The following is a 21,191-nucleotide window of genomic DNA, read 5'->3' on the forward strand; positions in this document are numbered from 1 at the left end:
GAGCGAGCGGGCGTGGTGCTCAGTTGCCGACTGAGGTTAAACCACGACAGGTGCTCATCATATTTTTGATGTTGCTTCCAAAATAAGTATTATACGGCCGATACACCTACACTCATAATTAAACATTCCTACAACATTAATACTGTCATTTGTTACTAATCTTAGAACCTGCTTCCAAAATGAACTTGTTCTGAGTTCTAGGCAAGTCATCTGATATTTCTGTAGTTAACGGGCCTTTGTATTAAATCAGACTATTCATATTTATATCTTCCTTCCTTCCAAACATGAGACACGCCCTCAATCAGATGACATGAGCTGAGCAAGAGAGCCAAGCTGAGCACAAGACAGTGGAGGGGCACGGATGCTGGGGCACAGTTGGAGGGATGTGTGGGTTTAGGAAGACTCCCCAGAGAAGAGGACCCTGCAGGACAGCAACCATCAACACCACTGCTTCTCCTCTCACTACAGCAAATACCAGCGAGGAGCAAGGTCGCAGGATGGGAGAACGGCCATGGTTCTGATTCTGAAATTTCATGCATGAAGGCAGACTGCTACTTCTGTGTAGTCTCTCTAGTTTTTGTGACTTTCCACACATGATTTACCATTTCCGTATCACGGCTCTGAGACTGTAACGTGCAGTATGCTTAAATGCACCACTAGGACCTATTGGAAAGATCAGAGATGCAGAGACCCTCTCCTCATCCTCTTAAGCCACTGTGGCCCCATATACTCCATGAAACAGTGCCCCACCAGGCAGGGGAAACTGGACTGCCACATTTAAGTTACTGAGGACCTCCTTCAGTGCAAATCTGTGAAGAGACTTATAGGGTCTTCCGTTTCCCATTCCTGCTCTCCCTGCATAGCCCTGGGAAACTCCTGTGCTCCCAGCACAGCAACACAGACTCTCCCCACCCTTCATACACCGCTTACCACATGCTGGGAGCTGAGATACTTACAGCCCCCCAAGCCCACAGTCCTCCAAAGCACAGAGGAGGATGTAGTCTCTCCATTGCCATCATACCTTCATTTAACCCAAACACCATGTGAAAAATAATTAAATCACTCACACAAACCATAAAAAACACCCTAAATATACAGACTGTTGGCAGAACATCTGAAGTGAATGATAATTTCATCAGAAAGAAACCTACTTTTTGTCTTCAGGTTTAATCACAGATGGATCTGTAAGGTTTTCCCCAACACCTACAACAAAATGAACAGTGTGTGTTACAAAGGAAGGTAATAATGATTTCATAATCTGGCACTTAACAAAAATGTAATTATCCATTTTCTTTGTAGATCATAAAGTGTCATAGTTAAAGTGGTCATGAGTTAAAAAGAAAATGCTATGAGCATAAAAATCTGTTAAGTATTGGCAAACACATAGAGTTATTACAGTCCTGACTTCAGCTGCTTTGAGGTTTATTTATATGTAGATGGAAGGCTTATTCAAATGCACTAAATATTATGCTGAAGCTGACCTAAGCAAAATGTGACCAACCGCAAGACTGCTATTTAAGTTGGAGTAAAGGTATTAATCAGATGAGGATCTAACTGATACGAATAGATCTACTCTCAGATACATGTTCTCTTCAAGGTAACAAACACAACAACCCACAACTTCGTGATTCGCAAATGCTTGGGTCTGTTATCCCTTTTTCTTCTGGGTGGCCATGGAAGTGTATTAAATAAGTAATTTCGTTATGATACGTGAATGCTGATACCTATGTTGCAGTTTTCCTCAAACTGATGACATACTACCATTTTACCAAAAAGCTCTTTTCTTATATCTGAGGAAATCATTGTGCTTTTACACTAATAAAAAAAGTCTATGATCATATGATATGCAATTATTTTTATTTCAATAGGCCACTGATGGTAAGGTTATATTCTGCAACGAACACCAGTAAAGATTATGGAAATAGCATTCTGTAATTGAAATACTCCCAAATTGCAATATTCTTCAATGAAAGTCATTTCAGTTGATGTAAATTAGACAAAATGTGGTGTATATGTATGCAGAGATGGCCCTGGTATTATATAGTAAATGGTAATAGAGATTAATCCTATTGAACTCCAAGGGGAGCAGCCGTTGCACTTTTCCTAACTCCAGATTAGAGAACTACAAGACAAACATGAGACCAAAACTAGAGCAGATTTCAGTTTGTTTGACATGGAAACTGAAGCTCCAGTCTTGATGAGATTTACATAGATGTTTAAATTCTCCATGTTTGAGCCAACACAGTTGGTCTGGAACTGTCAAGAGTTGTATAATAAACCCAAGCAAACTTCAGACAAATTCTAGTAGGTTATAGTGAAGACACACTTAGTCTTTCTGTATTTTTTTTCATGTGCAGCTAAAACCAAATGAAGGCAAGGATGGAATTATAGGTTTATTTTGCATAATAAGCATGTCTTTTTGTAATTCACAGCTTCTGGATGCTGTAAAATGTAAATATGTTAAGTTTCTGTCTACCCATACGCATTTTCCTTGACAGAAATGACAAACAATAGTGTTTATACTGTTTGATGGGTGCTGTTCATCTTCTGAACATTGTCAACTGTTTTATCTCTTTAAAATATGCCATGTTCCCACTTACACATGTACAGTAAAGTGATCACATGCTCTTTGAAGGAGTCACCAGATTTTGTGAATAGCATTCAGGCTTGCAGTCTATGTAAACTGCTTACAGATTTATTAATATGAAAAATAAAAAAATACAGATAGCAGTTCGCACTCTTCTGACAGATATACACATACATTTAAGTGTGCATATATACATAGGTACGCTTGAATCTCTGTATTATTCATATATCTTAATAAAAAATAAAAATAGCTTAACTGTGGAGTGTTTTTTTGGAGCTGGCTGAAATGTTCCTGCACACTATCTACCTGCTCTTTTGCCCATTCAGCTTAGACGTATTTGAAGCCAAACTATTTTCCCATTACACCTACATTAATCCAGAGTGTTTCTGTGGATATTCATTTATCAGTGCTGCACCACAGATATCCAGGGCTTTCTTGAGCTTTGCCAGTATGTAAATGAGAACAGAATTTGGCCCATTCCTCAGTATTAAATTTTGAGAGAATTGCTTTTCATTGGGTTTCAAATAGTGATCCCATGCTAGCAGTCACCTTGCAAATCCAGGACCAGGAGCTCCCCACGGGTGTACACATAGGTCCAGTGAGAGAAGGCCAGCATCAGCTCTTCCAGCAAGCTGCTAGGAGTAATCTCGTCTCCGTTGTTGTTGTTGTATTTCCGAAACTCACCAGTCATGTACTTCTCAATGGTCAGCCACTGGTTCGCTGAATGGCAGTAGATGAGGAAAACTTCCAGGAACCTGTAGATATAAATGCTGTCCATGAGGAGCTGGCAGGGTAATGAACATCCTCACAGTCAGCACATGGCATGATGCAAAACAAATATACCAAAAAGGAGGACATGTCTTCCCTAGTTGGAGCGTTTTGAACAGCAGGAGGTACCAAATGGTAGACAGTACAAAGGCTTTCTCAGTTTGATAACTCTCAAAAGAAAGCACTTGATCAGAAACTATAGTTTATGGACAAACAACATAATCTGGTTTACTCCAGCGCACTGTAAATGAGCTAGATCAAATTATCTTATGTTGATTGTATAAAAGGCAATTCTCGCTTAAGTCTAAGGAACAGCATTATGAAGAAGCTTATTTTGCCATTACATGTAGCTATAAAGACAAAGTTCAAAGCTGCCTACCTTTCCTCTTAAAAAGTTGATTAACTATCATTAGACTGTCTAAGCAGCAGCTATTTCAACCCACTATGGAAAAGAAGGCTGCACTAGACCTGGCACACAGCTGAGAAGAGAAACCTTTGGCACCTAATACTTAAAGACAGTGATTTTACCTTGGAGTATAGGGAATAGTATGAGGCTTCACTTGATTGAAGGTATAGATTAGCTTCTGGGCAGCCCTTTGCTGTTGGATCTCCTGAAGAAAATAATGTTATAAACATTACTTTCATTTTCATGAAGAAAGGTGCCATGAATTTGTCAAAACAAACAAACAAACAAACACACACACACACACACACTTGACTGTGTACTGTTTACAAATGGGAAATATATCTTCCTCAAAACCTTTTTCCTTTCCAAAAGATAACATCAAACCACATGTCAACCATGCTGAAGGCATTCCCATGTAAGCAGTATAACATTTAAGGCACATCAGGCTAGACCAGCCAGTGTGCCTTTATGTCTGAACTCACCCTCAGGCAGAGATGTAACACTGTGCCATCATGAAAGATCTTTTGCCAAGTCTGAACCACCTCTGGCAGAAAAGACTTCACAATAAATACTTGTCCCAACTTTAATACATCATTCTCAGACCAAGTACAAATGACCTTCATGGCCCTCCGCAGACCCCCATCCATCTCCTCCCGTGACAAGACTTGGATCATTGCAGCCATACCACGCTGGGACCAGGAAGACATGCTTTTATCGAGGTTCATAGGTGAACTTTCTTCTAGCCGATAGACTGTCACCTCCTCTCCAGCTTAAATGAAAGGAAGTTTTGTTAGCAGAAGTCACACATTGCAGAAACAGGAGAGAACTGCATTTTGATTTGGTATCTTAAAATAAGATACCACTTTACATACCTTTGTAAGCCACACTTTAAAAGAGAGCTTTTTTATCATTACTGTTCATCTGTCCGAAAACTTCCCCAGCCTAAATTTACACTACTTACTACATACGTTCTGCTTAAGATCTGCTGTGATAACAGAAGTGGTCCAAAGAGCCTGTATTAAGCCTCTAAACAGAGATGAATTTAAGACCTCCTGCACACTTCCACACAAACAAAGCTCACTGATACTCAGGCCTACATAAATCAATCTCATTTGCCACAGCTTTTTAAGTACTTAAAGATGGTTGAGCTTTAAAAGTACGTATTTTTAAAGGGTTACCATTTTATGTCCAGTGTATGAACTTTAAATATCCTCAGTGTGGCTCCCTCTATGCACTTACGCAGAAGGGGAATTTTTAGTAAGACTTGTTTTAAGTTAATCAAGATCCATGGAACACTCACAGTATTGTCCTTGTAACTGTGCTTAACAAAAAAAACCAAATAAACAAGGCAAACACACACAGCTTGTAATAGTTACCGACTACAAAATTAAAGGGCTGGAGAGCGCCACCTTTTGACACAAACAGACAGCTGAGTTGTTTCAAAAGTGGTGACTTGGCCACGGTGAGCCAGGGAAATTAGGTTGAAAAGGACATGACTTTCCTTGGAGAAAGGAATCCCTAGGAGAACAAGCTAAAGCAAATTAACAGGAAGTTTACAGTTTTGGTGGTTTAAACTGAGATTTGTCTTTTTCCTAGAAATTCCAATGTTATTTGTACTGCAGAAAATTTCAGATGTTCTGCTCCTGCTAATAATGTTTTTCTGAAAGCAGAACATACCTGGTAAGCTTTAACTCAGTCGCACTCTGTTTCCCTATATAGTTGTAATAGCATTCCTCTCTTGCAGTGTAAGCGAGACACCTTTCTGTTGCCATCATTTGTAAAATAACAGAAAAGTGGACTGATTTTTTAAACCTGGCTTTCCTTCTTGCAACTCACATTATTTGCAATGTTAATTCGTAAGGAACAGGTTTTCACTGGCAAATGTGATGAGGTAAATACATCTGCAAAATGGCAAAGAATGCCATAAGGAAGGACAAACTGGATTCAGATTCGTAGATTTCTCCCCTGCTCCCAAGCCTACCTTCACCAGTTAGCACAAATGTAGATGCTGTCGAACGCTGCAATTTGCACACACTTTAATTTAAAATAAAGCAATGGAAAAGCCAGTGTCTTACCTAAAAGACAGACACTTGAATAAAGATACTATAACTAGGCATATTTTTTAATCTTACATTAATTCTTCATTTTATTATCTTTTGACAATTTAATACCTAGAAAGGTGTCTCCTGGGAGCTTCAAAGATTAGAATGTTCAATATGCTCATAGCTATATTAATTATCTGCAGCAATCTGGTCCCAAGAAATCCTATGATGTTGCAAGAATCAGCAATTAGTTGCTGTGAGACAAAATATTCTACCCATTGAAAAGAAGGCACCTAGATCTCAAGTGTCTAGAGGCAGAGCTTCTGCTGCTGTAAGCCTGCACACCAATTTCAGAACTCTTCCAAACGATTTATGTATTATTCTCTACCACTCCTCAGTTACAGCACAGTTCTCTTTTCCTTGTAACACTGTAAGTCTTCTGTACCAGGTACAGGAGTAGTGCCCTTTCAACCAATACCTGGTTTTCTTCTTGATGGGATATCCTATACATATATCTATACATACATAGATATATCTATACACATATATATATATGTGTATATACTAGAGAAAGAGAGAGACAGAGAGAAGGCAGGTATTAAGGTTAAGGGGAATCTTTTTGTTGTCTTCAGCTATCCTAATGACAGGTATAGAGAAGATGGGGTTAGACTCATCTCTGAGGCTGACAGTAATCACATGTATATACACTAGAGAAAGAGAGAGACAGAGAGAAGGCAGGTATTAAGGTTAAGGGGAATCTTTTTGTTGTCTTCAGCTATCCTAATGACAGGTATAGAGAAGATGGGGTTAGACTCATCTCTGAGGCTGACAGTAATCACATGAATGCCAACAGATAAAAGCTACAAGAAATACTGGGAAAAATACTAGGTTCACAATGAAGTCAGTCAAACACTGGAAGAAGTCGTCCAGCAAAACTGAGGAATCTCCATTTGTAGACATATTCAAAATGCAATTGGACAAGCCCTCAGCAACCTGATCTGAATTGGTCACAAAGGGAGTTGAACAGATGACTTCCAGAAGTCCCTAAATTACTGCATGGCTACAATTCTATCCTGGTTCATCTCTTTTAGAAAAGAAGAATTGTTGAAATTAACCCAAGAAAATTTCTCAAACACAGTCTTTAAAAAGATAATGCACTGACTATTTATAAAGCAAAAGACATAACCAGAAGTTGGTACTCACCGAAGAGCTGGACTGGTGTAAATGGTATGGTCTGAGCAAGTCTCATTAAGTTGTTTCTTTCAACAGCTGCAAGCAACATAGATTTCACTACTATACTGAATAAACAACAAGCTGGCTGAGTTTCAAAAACATCTGGTGGCACTTTACTGTAGTGTACAAAGCCAAGGAGGCTGCAATATGATCCTGTGTCAGATCTGATCACCGTTCTACCCAGCTAGCAACTCCCCTTTGCATGCCCATGGTATCTCACAAGCATCAACTGCCACTCTTTCCCCCGTTCATTGATTCCCTTCTTCCAAGCAAACAGGCTTTCTGGGATAAGCCCCTTGCATGCTGGCTAGAAAGACTGCTCCTCCTCCTCCTTCCACCAAGGGCTGCCCCTGCTTCCTCCTCCTGCCAGCTCCAGTGCAGCAACATTCACACTGTGCCAATGAGATGCATTGGCCCCAGCTGCCCTCACTGCCTGTGACTATCAGGCTCAGAAGCACCTGGGGATTTAGCAAGGCATCACAGGAAAATCCAAGCTTGCCCTGCACAGAGCACTGTTTCTTCATCTGGGCTCCTCACCAAACAACATCAGTAACATTATTATATCTCCCTAATTGGCAGCTTATTTCTCAGGCAAACACCTTCAAAACTTCAGAGTGCCAACTAAGTATTTATGGATTGTCCTCACAATGACTTAGTTATCAGGAAGGGGGACAGAAGTGTGAAGTAAGCTGCAAAGAGGGTAAGACTAGAACACGGAGGCAACTTGGATGCTGCTGTGCTGACTGCCTAATTTCCCTATTCAGTGGCTGAAGACAAAACTAGCATCCAAAGCAGAGTGAACCACAGCAGAGCTGTGTTCCTCTGCAGAACAACCGAAAAGCCCTGATGGCAGACTCTTCCAGAGCTTGGACACTGTCTGTCCTTCTTTTCAAGATTACTTCTCTGAGCAGAAATTAATTAGAGATTATTTAGCCCAGAAGGAGAGAGCGAAGGGGACTCATGACGTGCCAACCCGTGAATTAGGGTCCTCATTTAAGAAGATCTGCATTTCAGACTCCACTTCAAGGCTTGTTTACATATTCCAAATTCAACAGGCATTGGTTAACATGCCTGAATAGTTTTGGAGCATGGAGCAAGGTCCTCCCTTGATGGCTCACTAGGAGCATGCTCTAGTCATGGAACTAGTGCATAGCAGGGGCAAGGATGTGAACAGGGGAGATGCCAGACCTGTGCCATCTGTCAGACCCTGCCAGCGCTCACTCTAGAGCCTCCAGAAGCAATGTGAAGTGCACTTGCACCAGCTCCTGAACTTTGGTCAAAACTCAAGTTCTGTTGGGTGTGCAGAGAGGCAGAACTGTATTTGCCTACGCAACATGATAGCAAAAATAATGCATAAGCAGTATATGCTGCAGGATTTTAGTATCAAACTTTTGGGCTTAGTTGGCTAAATTCTATCCCGATCTTCCTGAGGAAAGAAAACCTACACTGGAAACCTCTCGAGACGTTTGTCAACTCATAATGGAAACCACTCTCATTTGTGCTAAAAAGTTCTACCTAATTTCAAATAGCATGCCTGATGAGAGCCAAATTAATCACTGCAACAATGCCACAATGTCAGAGAAATTACTCCTGTACACTGATTACAAACCAGAAGGTGTTATTCCCAGTGAAAATCGCATAGTTTTTTGAACTTCAGGAGGCTGCTAATGCTTCTGGTTTACCCTAGGCTTCCCTTTAAAGGAGGCCAAGTCCTGTAGGCAACAGAGACATCTACTGGCAAGCTCTCCACAGTTCTCCTCTGGGAAAAACTGAAATCCAAGCCCTGTGGGAAAATCTGTGCATACTCAGTACAGGAAAAGACAGGACTGCAGGCAATTAGCATCCAAATGATTTATTCCCTGCCAGATTTCCAGGAGTTCATAGGTATATAAACACAGATTAAGTAGTACAGGACCAATTAACTGAAGAAACCAATTCCAGAAAGTACAAAGGAGGATGTAGGAGGTGTGAGGGGAAGTGACAGCTATAAACAAATGAGTGCCTCTTCTGCTCCCCCAGGAATTGGAGCTCTATTCACTGTTTCCACTGATATTTTGAAGCGATTATCTATATTCTGCTCTGGATTTGCCAGAAATACCCGGAATAGAGCAATTAGCAGCAAGAAAATAATTCATAATTTTGTCACTGGAGTGTTAGGGATGAATTAATACAGAACCTTCTTAGCAGTGGGCAATTGTGCAACTCTTCAAAGTGAAAAACACAGAGCATGACAAGGGAAGAACTAATATTCTTTTTAATTTGTTAAATTACTCAGCTATCATTCTGGTGCCTCCTGCTTACCTGAGTAGTGATGATGCAGATCTTGAGATGTTTTCAAGCAGGCGAAGATATCTGAAATAATGTTTAAAGGATCATTACTTTAATTATTACAGCAGAGATAAATGCATGATTTTTGAATTCGTTCCATCCCAGAGTTTGTCATGAAACAGATTAATCAGAACTACTGTCTCAGCATTCTAAAGAGGAGAATTGCTAATAGGCTTTAACTACATTATAATGTACAGTATATTGGCAGATTTCAGTCATCAATGTAATATAGCCAGATAACTTATTTATTCAGGGAAATGGTGAGAAACTTGTCATATTAACCTCAAGGACATGTAGCTTCTCTAAGCCAATTACACCTCTGGGATATTAAACGCACTTTGCTGTCCATCATGCTTCACAGCCTCCCAAAGGCATGATTTTTCCAACTCCATCGTCAGTCGTTAAGCATTCCATTAACTATACTATAACACCAAAGTTATAATAATACTGTCCCATTAACCCACAACACCTAAAATGCTGTTAAAATATAAACAAACAGTTTCTGTGGTTACATATTTAATAGGCACAGCCAGATCAAATTTGGTCCAAAAATCTTTGTTTTATAAAAAGTCTTTTTAATAAAACCAAGATTAATGAGCATGTTTCCATTAATTAGATGAAATCACTTTGTTATATTGGAAAACAATCCTTCAAAATGCCAGATTTCAGAAACTATGTATACTGTACTACTTTTAATTCTGAAAAATGAGATAATCATCAAAACTGAATCTTCATCAAAATATTTGAACATTACACTTTTCTTCTTGGTGTATTTTATTTGCTTATATTCCCTTTTCTAGCAAAAGAGATCTTAAATAAAAAACACAAATAGATGTTGGGGGAAGGGCCAGCATTTCCACTGAGTGCCCTTGGTGATTCAAGGTCCCTTTTGCTCTCTTTCTTGCTGGACCCAACTAGTTTTGTTGCATTTTGTATGTTGTAAAACAACAAACATGAAAAGGGGAATGGGGGCTAAGTCATTCCTTTTGAGGATAGGAAAACTGGATTTTAATCAAAGCAACGGTGCGCTCTAGAGAGCAGCCCCACAACTCACTATGCTTGCAGCAGTGTGCTTCAGCACTGCAGCGTTTTGTGCACAGCCAGACCCAGAAAGAGCAGCACTTGAAGGGGAGATAAGTCTAAGAGCGACTGGTTTCTGCATCACAGCTAGCTTCAAAAAGAGATAGAAGCCCAGCTGCTCAGCCTCTTACAGCTAAGTGGCGTCAGGAAACCTGGAAGATTGACTAAAAGGCAACAAATACAAGTGAAGTTAACTAGCACTCTACTTTTGTGGAACAAAGTCATTCCTCGCTATGACCTTTAATTTCTTCATGGGCCATTTCATAATAAATCCAATGTTTCACTGATTTCATAATTTCAGGGAAACCACACAAACGGAGGTATTACACCAAACTGCAACTTGAAAAATCAAGCATACATTAAAAATTTTATATCACAATCTATTCTCAGGTATACACCCTGCTTTAACTCTCTTAGACTGCCAGGGATGAAAGCAGCACCATCATCTTAAAGAGTTTCTTCCTGCTGAAAAGGACAACATTACTGGGCAGACTAGAGTAAAAATATCTTTTAAGATTTCGCAGTTATCATGAGAAAAACATGTCCTCATAGAAAAATCATTCACTTTAAAGTACGAATTAGTAACTAACATATGAAACAATAATTGAACATTTTCCTATAACCCTCCAACTATAGTAAATGAAATTCCTTTTCGATTTTGTACTTCAGAATTGTCAGAGTGAGATTTGCAGAGAGGAATTAAAATGAGTGACAAGCAACCAAAAACTTACTGTCAGTTTCCTCTGAAGTTCTCAACCTGTTTAAAAGCAAACATTTGATATTTTACTCCAAAATTTCTGTTGTTAAGTAACACTGGTACATAGAAAGAAATGTCATCTATGTAAAGGCAAAACTCAAAAAGGTTTGATCAGCAATCATAAAACAAAATAACCCTCAGCGCAACTTTGTTCATTGCAACAATCAGCAAATAATCTTTAGTTACTGAACAATAGCCACATTTTTATGCACGTTTCTTTCTCTGCTTTATGTTGTGCTGCTCTTATGATTCTGCACCGCTGTTCATAACGTTTACACTGCAGTAACAGTAACAGTTAAAGACCACTTCAATCACACACACAATTGTTCATTTTTCAATCAATGCTGAGATGTATTCAGAGCTACATATGTCATTACCATTGCTTGCACAAAACCAGATTTTTTAAACTGATGGTCCTTCGGATTAGCAAGGCTGCAGAGAGACTATAGCATCAGCATTAACGTTAAAGCAGTCTTTGTTAGAGAAGACAGTGGATATGATTCAACTCACAGACCAGAGAGATCCCACTGAAGACAACAGACTAACTGACAGAATCAGGCCACTCAACGGCCTGCAAGTCCTGCTGGTAAGTATGCAGTTTGCCTACTGCCTATAAATGACTGGGTAAAAAAAAAAAAAACCAACCACAGGATGGGTAAAAACACAGTATCTTTCTTCCTCTTCCCCTGGTGAAATCACACGGGATGTGACAGCTTTCTAGTGTCTTTTATTTATTACATCCACAGTGTTACTAAGAGAGATATAAAAGAAATTGATGAAAATAAGAAAGAAAAGGAACAGTGAGACAGCACTGCGTGTAGAAAAAATACCCCCAATATTAAGATAATGATCAATCAAGCTGGGAAAAAAAAAATCAAAAAACCCACAATAAAATTGAAAACACTTTTGAAATCAGTATACTTTCACTAAATCTAATCAAAGCTTAATAACTATTGAAAACCCATTAAGAAAACCAAGCTAAATATTTTGTAAATGTGCAGACTCAGTACGAAAAAGATTAATCAGAGAATGAGAGGAGCTTTCAGGAGCTGCTAGCATTTTAATTATTAAAAAAGGAAACATGCAATTTGCACAGCAAAAGCAAATGCAACTTTCATGCTCGTTACATTGGAATAATAGCTATTTAAAGATGCTATGGTGATCTTAGTGATTGAATTAGAAAATTGGATTATTGTTAGATTAAAAAAGGGTGTCTATTCCACCTAAAACTATACACTTTGTTTAAATGGATCTCCTTTATCCCCATTAATAAAGCATCATTTAAAGAAACTTAAACAGACTGAATTGCCTTAACTCTTCGTTTCACAGAAATTTCTCATCCTAAGTATTTTGCAGAACTGAAGTGGAAACCTGCAGAAAGTATAGAAGTCTCTTTCTAAAAGCATGTGATGAATATCTTAATACACTAATAATACATACGAGGAGTTCCTGTTCAGATTACTTTTCTTGGTGGTTCCAAACATGCTATTACTCAAATCCTGTAAAGAGGAGAGATACTTTTACTGGTAAAATCTGCACATCACTGTCATATATAAACTGCACAACTCAAAAAGGTACAATCTTGAAAACACTTATTGTTATGCTTATTGTTAGCATCAATAATGCCACTGACAGGCAGGTGAATCACAGCATTGCCAAACCTACACTAAAATGGAACTAATTTGCTCACATTACAGTTTTCCACGCTGTCTTCATACATTTGAATAAAATACTCAGGTACCCATCTATATCTCAATACACTCACAAAAGCATGTTAAAGGTATTCTAATATGGACAGTATTAGAGAGCTCTCTTTATATTGGAAAATTCCAGTTTAGGGATAGGCTTTACAGTTGTTGAAAATAAAATGCATCCTAAACCTCTATAACAGAAGAAGGTACAGACTGAACAGCTTTCCAGTGATATTTAGATCACATATTTTCCAGGTCTTATAGGTAAAGAAGTACTCAAATAGTCTTTTAAACTTCCAGCCATATTAGGGAAAACTGGGCCAGCCGGGTCCTCCTAATGTGCTAGTCAGAAATGGGATTATTCTCCTGAATAGTAGTCAGGAAGATTTCAATCCTCAAAAGAAACAGAGTCCCCCAAAAAAGTTCAAAGACGACAAAGTTTAAAGATAAATCAACTAAAATTCAGCTTTGAATATTATCTGAAACTTAACTCACGATTTTTTTATTTCACTCATGTTTTCACCTTGTAGCTTGCTTTGCAGATGAAAAAATCTTTAACAAAAACAAAACCTTCCTACACACACCCTTGCTTTGCTTCCTGCTACCCATCAGGAGGGATTTCTGAACCACTGGTGTTCAATGGGTAAATCTGAGAAGGACCACTTTAGGAAGGATACATTCTTTAAAATGTATCATACTCCAAGCGGAACAGTTGGATGCAGCAACACTGTTACATCTCAGTGATATATATAAATTCTCATAACCCAGACAGGACTTAAGGAGAGGCACAGCGACTCAGTGGGATTTGGAGGCTGTATCTTGAAAGAATAAATTATTTGAAGTTGGCGTTCTGGAAGTGACTAGTTTCAGCCTAACTCCAATCCTGCTGTAATCAGTGGAATTTTTCTGAGAACTTTAAAAATCCCACCCTTGAGTTTTACCAAAGACATCTTAGTATGAGTTTTGAAGCACCAGATTACTTGGTCTGTCCACACAGTTTAACTGACTGTACCTTTATTTTGCTTGTTTGACCCTGTGTTTCACATTTCAAAGATTTATTGATTTAGACTCCAAGCTCAGTTTTTACAGAATACAACATCAGTAAATTTATTTCTTTCTCTCTCTCTCCACTCTTTCATACAAAAACCTGCCATTTTAAAAATTTAGATTCAAGCTCTCTTCCCTGGTATTTGGGATTCAAATTCTACAGCACTCAGAACAGCAGATCTGAAACTATCTGGTTTATTTTTATTCCTTTAAAAAAAAAAAGGCAACTCACAGCATTTACAGTGAAAAATAAGCTAGGCTTTTAAAGATCACCATTTTAATAATCAAGAGTGCTATAAGTAAAACAGGCAAGGAAGGATGCTGTTGAAAAAGGAAGAGGAAAGGATTCTTTCACAGTTCCTTTTCTTAATTTATTCTTTGTTAATTTCCTTTCATACCTCTGAGATACCCCTTCGCAATGTAGTAGAAAGATACATTTTCTTCCATTAGCTACACCATTTTAAAACAGATAGAAGTTTCTATAATCCAGATTCCTGCCCCCAGTCTTCAGGAAATTTAAACTGGTCTAGCTCCATCAAAGTCAATGAGCCTAGGCTGATTTACATAGGCAGAGGACCTTTACATTATGGACCTGCAAATTAATTCTGATAAATAATAAGATATGGTGTTTGTAAGCCAGTGGTTAAGAAATCTAAGCTTTGCAATTATAATCAATATTTAACTCCCACTTTGCAAGAAATAACTATCTCTGTGTGATAGATTAAGAGCTATGTAGCTAACTTTCCAAAATTTACTTCACTCCGCTAGCCAATTCTGCCCACAGGTTCAAGACCAAGCTGCGTGCTTACTCGTTGCCTAATGAAACATCAACACACGCGTCATTTCTGACCAACTTTTTCATACTCAGAACCACTCCGTGATTCAATAATTTAATATCCTACTTCAATAATCTTAATAGAGTGTTAACAGCTGTTAAATTATTCATTTACTCGCACACATGTGCTGTGCCAGCAGCCAACAAAGTTCCTTATCTCTCAAGAGGTATTTCATGACAAAAAACCTATAGTGCCAAGTCCAGGGATGTCAGTAGAGCTACCCTGGGCTCACCCCAGCCAAAACTATGGGCTAGGATGTGTAACCTTAGGTCTTACCTCTCGAGAATGCCTCAGGTAATCACAGAACGGTATGGTATGCCTACCGATGTCTTGATTTTTCATTTTCTGGTGCATGTAAGTGAGACGTTCCAAACCTAGCCAAAAGAGCAGGTATCAGCTATTTCCAGGGTGTAAATGAACAGCTCTGCTGCTACGAACTAAACACTGAATGCAGTGCTATAAAATAAACACCTATATACCATATTGCCCCAGCAAACGCGTAATGGGCTATAAAAGCAGTAACAGAATTTCATAGGGTTAAAACAGACTGTTTCCATTCTCTGTCAGCACATTTCAGAGGAGCACAGCCCTTCTCAGACCATGCTGTGCTGAGTCACAGCATTCCCTGGTGCTTCTCCCAGCAGCTCACAGGATGAAGCCAGTGAGCTGCATCACAGCAAAGCTGAAAGGTAAGATGAACTATGCAAAGGATTTCTGAGAATGAAAGGGCTGGAGAATTACTAAAGGAAGAATGCCATTCCCTTTTCATTCCAACAAGAGACGATGCAGAATTCATTTCTTCCCTTTGGAGGACGTGTTTCTGAGCAATGAGTAATGAATAATGCATGCAGAGGATCTGCCAGCAGATACAGTATCACAGCACTGCCTGTGAGTGTAAATGCCCTGAGAAATTCACGAGAGAGTTTATTTCTGCAATTAGCCAGGATGCCACTTTAGAAGACACCTCAGGAGAGGAGACAAGGATATCATCCTCCTTGCTTCCCACTGATTCCTGAGGATTAGTACTCTACTATCTCCCACGTGAGACTGGCAGCAGTCCCGGAAAGATTTAACTGACCTTCCATCCAACCTATGCCCCTTTTGCCTCTGCAATGAGACAGCAAATAACCAAGTCGTGTGTGCCTGCAACCTAATTCTAATTCTGTAAAAATTATGCCATGAGGTGAAAGTGGTGGATGACACTTTGAATTTGTGAATTTTTATTTACTGCTTCTCTTTAAAAGCTGTTCTGAATTTCACCGTCTGCAAAATATCACATACTTAGCTGACTGAAATTAGACACAGTGAGCCAGTTCTTGCTGTGTTTCTCTTGCTCATCCCAGACATTGATCTCCACGGGCTCTGAGCTCACTTGGGTGTTCTGGGGACAATCATCCACTCTAATCACCTGGCAAGACACAGACAAAACGACACTTGATTTATAGGATGACTAGCACCTCTGTAGTTTCTCTGACAGCCTATGACGTGGCCTTTCAGAGCATCACTGAAATGCCAATGACTGAACTTGCTCCCAACTGAGAAACAGATTTTCCCATTTTTGTTACAAGTTGCAGAAGACACATTGCTTTTGTCTAGTAAATACTACTGACGAAAGACCTAGCACTGTAGCTTTTTAAAACAAAGTTCGAAGTCCCTCAGAATACCTTCAGAGGTACTAGGTCTCAAAGTTCAAGTCTAAGATCTGTTGCTGACCTGAACATCTTATGTAAACATACCAGTGTTCAGTTTTTATCTCATTAAACAGAGATAACTCTTTCCAGCTGACAAAGATCCTGGGAATCTCTTTGTAACTTTATAAATAAATTTTTATATATGTACACATACATACAGTTACGAAAGTCACCCCATACATATGACACAATCAATATGCTGTCTGCAATGTGCTAAATGTTTGATGGATTCAGAGAAAACACTGCAGGACTCTTGCAGGCAGGAGACAACATTATGAGGCCTGGCTTGTTTGTTTACAGTTGCACATCACCTGAATGTGGCTCACCACTCCTTCAGTCTATCCTAGATTGTATGAAGCCTCCCCAAGTCCTCCTGCCAGCTAAAGTGCAAGGACTGATTCCTTTCTGTGTAAAATCAGTCATACCCCTGGTATACTACCTAGCAAAGTCTGTAGACTTCAACACGTTCAAAACTGAAATCCCACACATTCAAACAAAAGGGAAATTAAACCAAAGCCAGACACACAAAAAAGATGCCCCAATTCGTGTGCAGCATTTTAAATGTATACTTTTTCAGCTAAGCCACACTGCAGAACTGCCGTTAATGAATGAAAGAGACAGCTATGGGATATGTGATTCTCTTGCATCTGCACATACCGGCACCTGAAGGCATTTTTGATTCTTTTTTCCTCTCCCAGACTTTCTGTCTCTGTTTTGTTGTTTTGCTTTTGTTGCCTCACTGTGGTGTAGCTCACTGGATTGTAAAGACTCTGTGGGAAAGAGCCAAAAAACACCATTAAGCTACAGAGCTTTTGTTTCTAAGAGAAGATCGGATAAGACTGAGAGTTGGTAGATCTCCAAAGCAAGCTGAAGGAAGACTTGTGACACCCAAAGCTAATACTCATGCAGTTCAGTGCAAAGATGTGCACCATCACAAGATATAAACCAACAAATGTTATCCATCATCTCATACTATTGGAATCTGCTGTATTTTACCTGTTGGTAAGCAAACTTGGTAGTGGACAGGGAGGGTTTTAAACTGGCTATAAAAATGTGTACCTCTTCATTCTCCATGCATCCATCTGACCTATGATACCACTAATGTATCTCTTAGGGATTGTGTAATTTATTTTGGCTCCTGCAACTCCTGAATTGGATCCCCAGGGCAGGAGACCTCCCCTGAGTGAGCACAGTCCCTCTGTCACACCAGCTGTGTAGCCACAGCCATAGGGATCCCATAAGATGGGGAGAATCAGGGTGGCTGACACACAGGTGTGGTGCAGCTTGGATACAACTCACACTTCAGAAACTCCCTACAGCAGTCAGACCCAGCACAAAGAAAGTGAAGGAGTAATTCTGGACTCTCTGCTACTACCCTCAACTGCAGCTAATACCTCCTGGGTGCAAAGGAAACATTTTTGTAATGTCTTGGGCTCCCCAGTAAAAGATACTTGTACAGGTGTAGTGTTTTATAATTACCACCTATGGCCTTGCAGGTTTTCCCTCTTTTCTCTTTCTTAGGGGACTGTAAGCTGTTGCTCCTGCAGAAACTCCAGTCCCTCCAGAGTGGGCTGATCCAGAAGGAGGTGCTGCGTTTTAGCTTGTTCTGAGAGATGATGCTGCTGTGACGTGACCTGTTGGAGTTGTAGGAGAAGGACTTCGATTCTCTTATCTGGCCATGCCTGGGAGGACTACCCGTGCAATTGCAGTCACGATTATAGGTGGAATGTATGCACAGGGCCTTCTTTTGTTTCTTCCTTGAGCTGAAAACCCCTTTTTCATCACCTTCAGAGAATCCCCAGTTCACATAACCACCTTCAGTTTCTTCCCTGTCACCACAGGAGGGTGCTGCACTCTCTTCAATATCCAGCGATGGCTGGAGACCAAGAGGATGATCAGCTTCTACGGCATCAGTCTTTTCTGATGGCAAATGCATAACAAAGTCTCTCTGGCTCCACTGATAATCTTCTGGCTCTTTTCCAATGAGGCTGACACTCCGCAAGTTTTGCTGCACCACAATGCTACTCTGCAGTTCATCTCTGAATGCATCGTCCCTGTACTTGGCAGGAGTGCTTAAAAAGGACAAATTCAAGGTGACATCCTCAGAGAAAGACCCTCCCTGATGGTCAGGGGGCACCAACAAAAATTGTCCATATCTAGGGGTTGACTTCATCTCAGAGGATACTCCCGAAGTGAGTGTGTCACTTTCTATCTCTATCTTTCGAGAGCTGTCTTCTACCACCTTGTTAGTCTCGGTCCTCAATACGTGGTCTGATGGCCACTGACTCCTTACCAGGCTCCGTAAGAGGGACGGTGGCATGCTGTAGTAGTGGTACTTCTTGTCATACAAACACTCCAGGCTGCTCAAGGTCTTGGAATAGAGCGCATTGCTCCAGCTATGGGGCAGCTTCCTACAGGTTCGATGTTTTGTGTCAGCCAATAAGGCTTCTTCCACCTGCAAGGTGTCTACAGCTGAAAGCACTTTCAGGATGTCCACTGTCAAGGCAGACAGGTCTTGCAAATGTCCTAGCTGGCTGTCCAGGGAGAGTAAAGACTCCTTGATATAAAATACCTTCTCATGCACTTCCTTAAGCTGCAGAAACATCTCTTCCACTCTAGGTGGAAAAAGAAAAGACAATTAAAATACCAAAACACAGATCTTTACTTCTGTTTGCCAGATGATGAAGGAAGCCATTAACACATTTCAAAAAGTCAGTGTTTCAAACAGCCCTTTTTTTTTTTAATGATGACTTCAATTCCCATGAATATCTATATTTGACAAAACCCATCCAAACTTACAACATGTTATTCAGATTACTGGGCCAACAGCCAGTGACTTTTAAGGGAACAGGCTTTTTGCTCAAGTGGTATCTATTTTAAAAACTGCTGTTTTCCTACTCATGTCCATTCTTTGCCATAGAACTACTAAACCATGGACAGAAGGACACAGCTTTGGAAATGCTGCACTGGCTATTGCTGTAAATGTAAAATGCTGTGAAATACACTCCTTGTCAGCCAGTCGTTCTGCATTTCTACATTTCTTGTGCAAGCTTGAGAAGGACAAGGCTCACACAAACGTACAGATACTCTTGCATTTCTCAAATATTGGAGACTGGTGGGAAAAGGATCTTCCCAACAACCTGTTTGACCTCTGGGAACAGATTCTGTATGTCTGATGCCATCAGTTATCTTCAGGCACAATTCAACTGCCCAAAAAGCAAAGCCTTTTTTTATGGTCTTCAAATCCCCAGTAAACAGTGCAAGAACTTCTTGGCCTGGAACGATATCTTTTTAACCAAATCATTATCTTAGTGTTTCCTGAAGATACTCTTTCTGATGCTCTATCACCAAGACAATGATACACTAGCTGCATGCAATATGCACAAGTTGCTCCTTTCCTTGTCACTGAGTAACTAAAAGATGTAGTATTTAACCAATAGCTGAATAAAATCAAAGACCAGTGTTCCAAAATATTTTATTCATCTAAATTAATTTCTTGTATTAATGTTATGCAATGCTGTGAAGTGTGTCTCACCTTTGCACTCAGAAAAAAATTCCTTTCCAGATCTATATTTATCCACTAAACGAAATCTTCTTGCTGTAATCGATTCTGCAGCTTTTGAACAAAGCTACTTATTTTATTTCTTTTACAGGGGACATTCATTTTGCTTGTGTGTTTCGTTTTAGTATGCAGAAAATAAGATTAAGAACAGGCAAAGATTAAGAGGCTATCTTTCTCTAGGCAAAACAAATCTATTAGATGAGATCAGTATTGGCATTCAGTAAGACTCTTTATAGTGCTCACTTTCTTTAACTCTTCCCATTAAACTTAATGGCAGCTTTGCCATTGATTTCAATAGAGAGCTAAATTAGGCCAATACTGAGAGTTTTGAAACCCCGTTGACAGCTGTGTATTGACATTTTGCAAACCAAGACACTACATTGCAGATAATGCTACAATGGTTATATGGTTATTTCTGTAAACAGCAGTTATACTCAATCACAAGCAATATTCTCACAGTGTTCCTACACTGCTAAGCCTTTAAATAAAAATACGTATTGTATGCTGTACTCTGGCATGTTTTCGTGGTGCTACCTGGTCTGCAAAAGTGAAACTGAGCAACATCTTACTGTACCACTTTAACCACCTGCACACTGCACACATCTCGGGATGCAATTCTGCCAGCAAGGCTTCCCAGCCAGGCCTGCAATGCAGTTCAAACAGGCACATTACATTTCCACCAAATTAGCAAGGCCTGTGCATGTTATTGCTCCTCATGTTCACAGTGGCCAAAAGCATTAGCTTATGGAAGTCTTTTTATATGACAAATGTATACAAAGAGCACAAATCTGCAGCAAAACACACCTTTCTGTTGTCAGACGGATCCTTTCACTGTCACTGGAACTCAGGCTTTCGTTCTTCTCATGAAAGTATTTTTCCACACACTGTTCCTCAAAGTCATGGAGTTTCTTTAACTCCTCATCACTGAGGTACAGCTCTGAACAAAGGAGATAGGAGACAGTATGAAGCATGCTGACAAATGCAATTGTTTATAAGCATCCATGAGAAAAAAAGAAAACTGTCAGAACAGGTTTCCTCCCCCTCCCTTGACAAGAATTAATTAGACCTAACTCCATTAATTTGGGCTTATATATAAAGACTCAACATGCCACATACAGGTAAACATGTTTTTTGTCTTTCCTTAGACAGGCAGCAAAACCACA

General features: G+C 39.7%; 1 protein-coding gene across 1 annotated transcript in view; it reads right to left on the reverse strand.

Annotated features, from left to right (window-relative positions):
- TRPM6 (transient receptor potential cation channel subfamily M member 6) overlaps positions 1-21,191 on the reverse strand; it is an 82,221-nt gene that overhangs the window by 6,239 nt on the left and 54,791 nt on the right. Inside the window, exons 25-37 of the mRNA XM_019473646.1 lie at positions 20,833-20,965; positions 17,946-19,081; positions 17,124-17,236; positions 16,057-16,183; positions 15,052-15,149; positions 12,642-12,700; positions 11,176-11,201; positions 9,338-9,388; positions 7,007-7,072; positions 4,244-4,530; positions 3,884-3,966; positions 3,137-3,342; positions 1,152-1,203 (exon numbers count right to left, since the gene is read on the reverse strand). Coding sequence (XP_019329191.1) covers positions 1,152-1,203; positions 3,137-3,342; positions 3,884-3,966; positions 4,244-4,530; positions 7,007-7,072; positions 9,338-9,388; positions 11,176-11,201; positions 12,642-12,700; positions 15,052-15,149; positions 16,057-16,183; positions 17,124-17,236; positions 17,946-19,081; positions 20,833-20,965 — 2,437 coding nt within the window. The remainder of the gene's footprint in view (positions 1-1,151; positions 1,204-3,136; positions 3,343-3,883; positions 3,967-4,243; positions 4,531-7,006; positions 7,073-9,337; positions 9,389-11,175; positions 11,202-12,641; positions 12,701-15,051; positions 15,150-16,056; positions 16,184-17,123; positions 17,237-17,945; positions 19,082-20,832; positions 20,966-21,191) is intronic.

This window comes from Aptenodytes forsteri, unplaced genomic scaffold (assembly GCF_000699145.1).
Source record: "Aptenodytes forsteri isolate BGI_AS27 unplaced genomic scaffold, ASM69914v1 Scaffold151, whole genome shotgun sequence".
NCBI lineage: Eukaryota > Metazoa > Chordata > Aves > Sphenisciformes > Spheniscidae > Aptenodytes > Aptenodytes forsteri.